Below are 10,547 nucleotides of genomic sequence, written 5' to 3'. Positions count from 1 at the left end.
CGATAAAGCCTCCTCTTCAAATGCAAACGATTTTCGCCGCTCTTCGTCAAATACTTGCCCTCTAGGACCTCCCAAATCTTCTTTGCCGAAGTCTCATTCATCACATCATATTTTAGATCTTGAGTGAGACAAGACCTAATCACACCACACGCCATTCTGTTCATTTTATTCCAAACCTTATCATCCATGTTGTCCGGCCTTTCCGGCATATATCTCAAAGCACCCAAACAATTGCGGAACAAACAAGAAAATAGATCCAACTTGAAAAAGATAGAAACTTTACCACAAAGATCCCACCTTTATCACCAATCGAAGCTCTAGATGAACTTCCCAACTGATCTACCCCTCCAAAAAGCCCAAGCGTTGCCCGGAGCTCTGATACCACTTGTTGTGCCTCGAGAATCCAAACCAATCGCCAAGAAAAGATAAACCAACACACCAAATAATAGCACAAACACAATCAACACCAGTTTTACGTGGTTCGGCGAGATGCCTACATCCATGGGGCAAGGAAGGGGGAGTTTTTACTATTTGAAATCAATGGGATACAACTAGGGTTACAAATCTCTCACCAAAACCCTCAACAAATCACTCTTGATCTCTCCCAATTGCTCCAACAATAGAAGCCCAAGAACTCACCCTCAATGGCTGCTAACCAGCGGCTGATCCAACAATCCAGAGAGTTCGGTGGTCGACCGCGCCGGTCGACCGCCACCAGAGCAGAAACATCTGCGGTCGACCGGACCGGTCGATCGCCACCAATCCTGATGCCCAGTAACCAATGTGCACGAAAGCGGTCGACCGCACCGGTCGACCGCCACCCTGTCAATCTGAATCCTGAGCCTGAAATCCAATTCTGCTGCCAATTCTACACCAAAACCTCTAACGCCTCGTTTGGTACTCGGAAATGAGTGAGAATGGAATGCAATTCCAACTCTTTATTCATGCGTACCAAACACGATGTGTTTTTAGACGTTAGAATTGCTACTTTTATTTTTTTTATCAATTCTCACTTTATGTGGGAATTGTCATTCTCAACCATTTAGCAATGAATTGATATTCCCACTTAAGTGAGAATAAAATAATCAAATAATTTACAATTATACCCTCCTTAAAAGATACGAATAGATATAAATTCTCATATGAAAAATTATTTGTATAGAAATAATATCATTACCTATTCGTACAAATATAAAAATAGATGTAAAATATTAAAATACTATTATTTGTTCGGCTTTGTCCTAGTTCCATCGCGTCTGCAGTAGACAAAAATCTCATCTTTGACTCGACGCGACTCGGTTAGGTAACCATTATTTCTTTTTAAAATATGTATGTGTGGCTAATCTTTACATAATCTTTACAGTAACTTTTTATCTTTTGGGACTCGATTGCGTAATCTGTTGGTAACTAGGTTAGTAAATATTTTATCTTGGGATGTATGATTTGAAATTCCATTGAAGCATATATGCCAAATCTTTTCAGTAATTTTTTCAAGCATTCACAACAAGAAATAATGTGCTTAATTAATGAGATTAAAACTTTATGTTTTAATTAGAGGTTAACATGTTTTCTGTTTCTTCAAACTTTCTAGGTTAACATGTTTTCTATTCCTAATCAAATTTTTGAAAATTAAAAGTGCATTTGAAATTTCATAGAAACTTTATATACAGACTAAAAGTGCTAATTGTTGGCCTTCTTGTTTTGATGATGTTTAACAAATAATTTACTTCTAATGTTGTTTGTCTAGTGTTTGTGTTTTCGTATTTATTCTAGGCAAACAACGAGTTGGAGGATGGATGAAATTGTACTTCAACGATCATATCCAATGGAGGTTGGCGGAATGTCGGTGTGAAGCTATACAATTCAAGTTAAAGATCCAATTACAAGCTTCATCCAAGTTTACCAAGTTGAGCTACAATGAAGATCAAGATCAAGCTTGGGTAACTTTAGTTTAGGTGTTATATTATGTGTGTTAAGTACGTTAAGCTTAATATCATATACACACACATTTTATTGGTTTCCTTGTATATATATGTAGTCATATATATATACAACACAAGTTTTGGTTTTTATGTCGATAAATATGAAATTACATATTTTATATTTACTTTTGTGATTTGGTTTAACTACTTAGATATGAAACAAATATATTTTCATATACATACTCATATGTTTCATTTTCTATTGTATTTGTGAAAATACTATATTCATTGTTTATAGGCTTCATAACAATAGTTTATATCTTTCTTTAAGTCTACAAAATTATTTTGTATTGTTTCAAAACATGGTTAAGCTAAAATGTCAAAACTCATATGTTCACATTTTCATGTTTTGGACTATTTTTCAAAATGATGATTTTTCACAAATAGGAAATGCAATTTGGAAAATTCTTTTTGTAATATGTTCATTTACATTCCCCAAAGTTTCATTATTTTTGGACTTTATTTGTTATTTTTTAACATATTTATAAAAGTCTCAAAAACAGTTTTTTCATTGTGTCAGTTTGCGGTCGACCGCCGAGAGTCCAGAAACTCTCTATGTTCTTTTATGGCTCGCGATCGACCGTGGCGGTCGACCGTACGCTGTCCAGAGAGTTTCGTGGTCGACCGTCGTGGTCGACCGTCAGTTGTCCAGAGCCCTACCTTTGCTATTTAGTTGCTCGCGGTCGACCGCCGCACTGTCTTGTCATTCCCAACGGCTATTTTCTGCAGCCGTTGTTTGGGGATTTTGGTCTTTTGTTTGGGGTTCTTGGCTGAGTTTTTGGGAGGCTATAAATACTCCATTGATATCAGTTCTCAACCTAACCCTAGAAATGTTTTAAAACAAGTTTTAAAAGAGTTTAAGTTTGGTTTTAAGTTTGTTTAAGGGTTTGGTTTGTGAAGAATTCTACAAGAGGAAGTGGAGATCAATTCATTGATATTTGAGCTTCAAATCCATCTCTCTCTCTCTTGTCATTTATTGGAGAAGTTTTCTAAACTCTATCTAGCTTTACATGTTGCTTAGTTATTTGATTATCATTCTTTAAAGCTAGTTTTTATATTGAGTTTAGATTTGATTTTATTTTCTCATTGCTTACACACACAACCATTAAGCTTATTGTATTTACATTCATAATATAATTTGGGTTGTGGGGAGTTGTAACAATTGAGAGTGAGCTATATTGAGTTCTCATCTATTGTAGAGAACAAAATTATTATTTATTACAATTGTGAGATTGTAAAGTTTTCGGTTAGCTAGAAAACCGAGTGTGAGGAGTGGACGTTGATCGGGTGAGATTGTAAAGTTTTCGGTTAGCTAGAAAACCGAGTGTGAGGAGTGGACGTTGATCGGTGAATGTTGAAAACCGACATTGTGAGTGTGAGTGTATATGTTGTTCGGTGAGCGTTAAAAACCGACACTGTGAGTGATTGTGAACGTTGATTGGTGAACGTTGAAAACCGACATAGTGTGGTTGTAAACGTTATTCGGGTGAGCGTAGAAAACCCGATCGTGATAGTGGATTTCTCCCCGGGAGTGGGGAACGGAGACGTAAGACGGAAGGTCCGAACTCCGTGATCATTTGATTGTGTTTGTGTGTGCCTTGGCGTTTATTCTTATTTGTGCTCATTGCTCATTTCACCATTGTCTCACTATTTAGTTTGTCCACTATCTAGTTTAGATTATTTACCCTTGTATTGTTTATATATCCTTGCACATATATTACCTATATCTCTTTGTTAGGATATATCTTGTTATTCATATTGCTTATCCTAGCTCATATATATTGTTATATTTCATACTTGCTAGGATAACTTGTTAATAAGTTTTAATTGGCTTAAAATCGGATTAGATTAGCATAAGACCCTAATCACCCTCCTCTAGGGTCTAACACTAATCCTTCGAATTTTAGTGTTTTCTTCTGATATCTCTCTTCATGCATGCACATGGAATTCAGTCGTAAATCATGTAGCATGCATGCATATGGAATTCAGTCTATTGTATACTTTTGTGCACAGTGATGCTAGTAGCATTAGCTGCTCCTACAAATAATAGACATGTAGCATTAGAAGTTAGAAATATGGAATTATAATTATTTATAATCAAAAATAATTTCTATAAAAATTATTTTTCAATTAGTAAGCCAAAAGTCCGAAATTGTTGCTAAGGCGGTGTACCAAAATATGACTATCAACTAAAAATTTATTTCTATAAGAAAAAAATATCATTTCTATAAAACTTATTTTTCTAAAAAAATGAATTATTTAGTTATTTTTAAAATATTTTTATGTTGTAAAAATTCTATGTTTTTGTAAGGGCATTATTAGAAAATTAAATTTTATTCTCACTTGTGAACAAATGATACCAAACATGGAAATGAGAATAAGATTGTTATTCTCATTTCATTCTCTAGACGCGCCCAAACATGAGAATGAGAATGTGCATTCCATTCCTACATTTATTCCATTCCATTCCTACATTTTTTCCATTCTCACTTGACTCCATTCTCGTGTACCAAACGAGACGTAAAAGTAAACCCATTATTCTCTAAACCCTAAAAATACAAAACCCAAGAGTTTTAAACATGTAAAGACCATAATACCCTTTCTCTCTTTCTCTTTTTTTATCTGTGATGATTTCCTACCCCATCTCTGCGTAAATCCGCCGCCGCCGCCTTCAATGTCGATGCCGGTGTCGCTAGATCTCAACCTGCAACCTTACCAGATCAGCTGGCCCGTAGGCCCCATACCGCCTGGGGCCCGGAGGCAGGAGGCCGAGAGTGTCGGTGGGAGGGGACTGTCGTTCGATCTCAATGAGCCACCATCAGCGTCGTTTTAATTTGGTTTTCTTTTTCCCTTTTCCCCCTTCTTAGAACTTAGTGCGACTGTATATAGTTAAATTTGTTGTCTTTTACTTTGGCTTTTTTGGTTTCAAGTTTATGAATGAAGGGGGAAGCGGGAGTTCAAATTTTTGAGTAAAAACTTTGGTGCTGACATAGCTATTTTGGTGATGAATTAAAGGCTCAGTTTTTAAGGTGTTACGGGTTGGTTGTTAAGGTTACGGGTCGGTTGTTAAGGTTACGGGTTGGTTATTAAGGTTACGGGTCGGTTGTTAAGGTTTGGGTCGGTTGTTAAGGTTACGCGTTGTGAATGGTACACGTTGGTTGTTAAGATTACAGATTGATTGTTAATGTTACGGGTCGATTGTTAATGTCACGGGTTGGTTGTGAACCTCGGTAACCTTAACAACCGACCTGTAACCTTAACAACCGACCCGTAACCTTAACAACCAACCCGTAACCTTAACAACTAACCCGTAACCTTAACAACCAACGCGTAACCTTCACAATCGACCCTAACCTTAATAACCGACCCGTAACCTTAACAACCGATCGTAACCTTAACAACCACCCTTAACATTAACAATCGACCCCTAACCTTAACAACCAACCCGTAACACCTTCACAACCGACGTTTATCCTTCACAATCAACTCGTAACCTTCAAAACCAACATGTAACCTCCCATTCACCACCAACTCCATAAGCTTAACAACAAATTTATTACCGTGAAATAACAATAAAATATAAAAATTCATATATCAAGTTACCAAGGTTCACAACCAACCCGTAACATTAACAACCGACCCATAACCTTAACAATCGACCCGTAACCTTAATAATCGACCCATAACTTTAACAACTAACCCGTAACCTTAATAACTAACCCGTAACCTTAATAACTAACCCGTAACCTTAACAACCGACCAGTAACCTTAACAACCGACCAATAACCTTAATAACAAATCTTTAACCTTAACAATCGATCCGTAACCTTAATAACCAAACTGTAACACCTTCACAACCAACGCATATCCTTCATAACCAACGTGTAATCTTCACAACCAACACATATCCTTCACAACAAACACGTAACACCTTCACAGCAGACGCGTATCCTTCACAACCAACACGTAACCTTCAAAACCAACATGTAACCTTCCGTCACCACAAACTCATAAGCTTAACAACAAATTTATTACCGTGAAATAGCAATAATATATAAATTTACATACTCTATTTTAATTTCAAGTCATCAATTTCCTTACAAGTATTCCGCCGATGAACGAACGCCATTTTCTTCCCGACGGTGAAACTTTCCCGCCGTTTCCTTACAAACATTCCGCCGAAAAATACTAGTTTTCCCATGAATTTTTCTTCGCCTCATGAACAAACGTCGGAAAAGTATTACCGCCGATGTTGACGCCATCAGAAAATTTTGGAGGGAACTAGTATGTCCCCCCCCAAAAAAACCCATTTTAAATCATCACAGTAACATCATGAAAAAAAGAGAGAGAAAGGGTATTGTAGTCTTCACATGTTTTTTAACTCTTGGGTTTTGTGTTTTAGGGGCTCAGGTAATTATGTGTTTGCTTTTGGGAGTTTTGAGAGCGTTGAAAAAGTCTTGGGAGGGGGTAAAACCCTTATAGTGAAATTGGGGGCTACAAGCAATTTCCCCTATATGTTATTCTCACAAGAGTGAGTCCTAATTAAACGACTAAATTACCAAAGTGGCACTTTTACTAGGATCATGTTTGCAATGTGGTTATTTTTATTTCACTTGTAATAGTATATTTTTTTAACTACTAAGTATATCAATTTGGTTATTTTTCTATATAAAATAATACCATATTGAAATCAACTGTTAAATTAATATTATAACATGTCTAGTAAAAAAAAAGGAAGTTTTTTTTTTCAATAACGAAAAAAAAATCATTTAAAAAATATCATGGTCCTTCTAAAGATACTCATATGAAATTTAGCCTAAAGTATAACCTTTTACCTAAACGATTCAATTTAAATATTTTCATTAAAGCGCCAGGCAGCATCCAAACAAAAATTTGCTGTCCAAAATCAACCGTTAAAAGAAAACACAACAAACGACAGATACGAGCGCTACAACTCCAATTCATGTCAATATCAATAGCATTTCGTTCTCTCAATTTGAGTATCGAAGATTAGTTCGTTATTATTCATTCCCTTTTTCGCCCAAATTCTAAACTAAACCCTAACCTTAAATTCCCCTTCCTCTACCCAATCGACGCCGTCATCTTGTCGAAATCATCGATTTGACGCGCCCTCGCTCTCCGAAGGTAATAATCACTCTCTCATTTCTTCAATCGAATAGGAAAAGCTAAGAAGGGGAGGATTTAGGTTTGTTGATATACATTATTCTTAAAAAAGGAAAAAAAAATTACTTTTTTTTTGCAGGGAATTTTGAAGAATGGATTGTTGTACGAGGGTTGCAGAGCCTTGGGATCCTGATGCCTACTATGCGATTCGGCCCGAGTGCAAAGATGATGTTCCCAAGACCCATTTCAAGCCCAGGGTCAGTTTCCTGAATTTGTTAGGTTTTTCTTAGTGAACTTTTCCGTAATTTGTTAGTTTAGGTAATAATTGTGAATTTTTTATTCAAATATAACTGCTGAGAATCATGAAATGGAACCGTAATCAATGAAAGACCGCTGTGAATACCTCATACATACATATACGTATGCACACACACACACATATGAATAGGAGTGCGTACTACTCACTACATACTGCAAAATTACTGCTAGAATGTTGGACTCTCCCCTAAAGCGAGCTGCTGGAAAGAACACAAATCTGTATTATTAGAGAATGTGAACTAAATGAATCCTAATACACCACTATGCTTCTGCAACCTCGATGCTCATGCGAGCTAAGGTTTGAACTAGAATAGCTGGCCAGAATTGCAATACCGCCATCACTGATTTGGCTTTGCAGTAGACTAGTGGTGGGCAAACATTGCTTGTATTGTTTGTATCACTTGTGTTGGGGATCATGGGGCACACAAATAACTGCACACAATAAGGAGTGCAGACAACAAAAGAACACTAAGAGTTCTTTACGTGGTTTGGCCAAACTTGCCTACATCCACGGTCTCTCATCCGCTATCTTCACAAACCAATATAACCAACACAATTGATACAAGTGATACAAGTTTTGCACCATTATACTTGAAAACCCTCACACATCTCATATCTCTCAAGGAACCTGCGAATACCGATCACTCAAGAGCTCCAAGAGACCATCATACACCGCATCACTCAAAGAATCTGAGAACACCTATTACTCAAGAGTTCTAAGAGAATCCTCCAGCTCAGCAATACTAACATATCCCTTTTTACAGTCTTTCTCCTTTACTATTTCTATTGACCAATTAATACTCTTGGCAATTTCCAAGAGCAACCTTTAAGCTTCCAATGCATGCACCTTTTAACCTTCCATGGTCAACATGCATTTATCTACCTCATTTTGAGATTTGGGTAGAAACCCAAATATTTGCAGTAGACTAGCCATGGGAAACATTGCAATTTGGTGTACAAACAATGTCGCTCGCTTGCAACTGGGAAACATGGGGATGGCTCTGATACCATTAGACAGAGATCTTGAAGAATTCACCCCTAAAAGCGAGACAGAGATCTTGAAGAATTCATTCCTAAAGCAAGCTGTTAGAGAGAGGAAACCCAGATCTATAATATGTTCACATTGAATCTCATCTAGTATATGAGGTATTAAATGGATAATAACATAGACTATAAAGAGCGACATGAAAGTACAAATCAACATGCTCTCTAAAACATTATTCATTTGTAGAATAAATGAAACATTGAAACCACATTGAAACTTGTTATCTACAAGGATAGCTTCTTTAATTAGAATGTAATCAAGCATCATGAAATAACCTTATATTGAGTACTGATTTAGTGTCCAGTCGTGTATTGATCAGGCTAAGATTTGGATGCCTACAAACTTCGGGCTTCCTTCCATTGATTACATGTATTCACATTTCCTCCAAATCTATGTCACGACTCATGACCGAAGATGAGTTGTATTGTATTAATATCACCTGCATTGGCATCCTTTTGCACAATGCATTCTCCCAAATAAACTGAAATATCATTACAGTGTTCCTGATTGCAAAATCACATGGTACTTCTAATTTCTAAGACATTTCTTTATTAGGTAATGTGAACTAAAACATTTGCTTTTTTCAGACTGGAAGAACTCTCAGTACAAGAAGATGGCATGCTTTGTTCTCTGAGGATGGCCATTTGGATATAGCCACGGTAATTAGTCGGATACAACGAGGGGTATGAAGCTTGCAACTGAATGATTAGAAGTTACTGTTGTCAGTAGAACTGCTTTAAATATTTTGATGACTCAAAAATCATTATTGTGTTAACCTATGATCTATATGCTGTAGAGGATAACAATGTCTAATTTTTTTGGTTATCTGTTCACACAATATATCATAAAAGTAAAATGTTAGGAAAAATAAAGGGTGTTATTAGATTATGAGACTTCAATTTCATGGATAGTTCAGTACTGAAAATAAGGTTTCCATGTACAGAGTTCTACCTGAAGTTAAATCTGCTTTATGACTTTATAGAGGCAGCACAAATTCTCACATGTAGATGTGTTTTACGATCAACCTGATTAACTTCATGCTTCCCATTAGTGATATAAGTCGGATGCTATATTGAAATTTAGCATAGGATTGCAATTAGCTCTTTGTGTTGTAAATAAGTTGTTCAACCTTGTACTCAACAATTTCTTATCAAACTTCACCTTCCAATCCATAGCTAAAGACATAACTTTATGCTTTGTTTCTTTCTTTTTGTCCCTTCTAAGCTCACTTCTACTCTTGCTATATCTTTCAACTCCTTACTATGTTACGTCCATGCTATCTATCATGACCTCATTTTTCCTAGTTATCAAATTGAAGTCCAACTGCCTTTTTCTTATGAGGCCCTCTCGGTGTTAATTTTAAACATTGCAACCATATCAGTTGGAGTCTGGTGTAAGTCACATGCTTCCGGTTTCACTCCCTCCCATGCTCTTTTAAACATTCCAACTGCCTTTTGTTATATCCTTCCACTCGTTGTTATATGCATGCTTCCAGTTTCACTCCCTCGCATGCCCTTTTATGCACCTTGACCTCTTTGCTGGCTGTCTGATTCCATATACCATCATAAGTTTCCCTCCCTTCCTCCCTCCCTCCCTCCCTTCACTCACGTTGCTGCATTTCAATCATATATAATCTTTTTTCCTTGGTTCAAGTTGCATAGCATGTTTTCAGTGTTCAATTCATCATCATAAGAAGCAAGTATGGAAGTTAAAAGCCTTTTTGACATGTCTTTTATTTTGTAAACCAAACTCTTGGAAGTTTGGAGGATGGTAACAGGCGAACCGGATGCTATTGAATTATTGATTATTGCCTGCAACGGCATTGCATTTGATTCAACTGTGTATCTACTTGCGATGTCAACCACAGTTAATCAAATCTCCCGTTTGCATTCAAGCTACTCATTTTTAATCATCTTTCCTTCTCAGAACAAGAAAGATCACTGTATTTTTGAGTTGAACAGAAACCTCCACCTGTGCTAGCGTATCATCGTCATTCAAACAGCAAACATGTAGAAAACTTGAAGGAGCTTGATGGCAGTTTCTGAGTCTATGGCGTATCCATATGATTATCTCAAGAC

General features: G+C 36.6%; 1 protein-coding gene across 2 annotated transcripts in view; it reads left to right on the top strand.

The window, feature by feature from the left end:
• Nucleotides 1-6,865: 6,865 nt before the first annotated feature.
• Nucleotides 6,866-10,547, top strand: part of LOC109827996 (TBC1 domain family member 15-like) — a 6,334-nt gene continuing 2,652 nt past the window's right edge. Inside the window, exons 1-3 of one of the 2 annotated variants that reach the window (XM_020395021.1) lie at nucleotides 6,866-7,127; nucleotides 7,246-7,363; nucleotides 9,057-9,128. In XM_020395021.1, the coding sequence (XP_020250610.1) occupies nucleotides 7,259-7,363; nucleotides 9,057-9,128 (177 nt within the window). In that variant the 5' untranslated portion in view covers nucleotides 6,866-7,127; nucleotides 7,246-7,258. Of the gene's footprint in view, nucleotides 7,128-7,245; nucleotides 7,364-9,056; nucleotides 9,153-10,547 lie in introns of both variants that reach the window. The other variant, XM_020395020.1, reaches the window with a different exon arrangement.

The sequence above is a fragment of the Asparagus officinalis genome, unplaced genomic scaffold (genome assembly GCF_001876935.1).
Source record: "Asparagus officinalis unplaced genomic scaffold, Aspof.V1 AsparagusV1_Un608, whole genome shotgun sequence".
Lineage (NCBI taxonomy): Eukaryota > Viridiplantae > Streptophyta > Magnoliopsida > Asparagales > Asparagaceae > Asparagus > Asparagus officinalis.
This window is presented reverse-complemented; position numbering and strand designations above follow the sequence as displayed.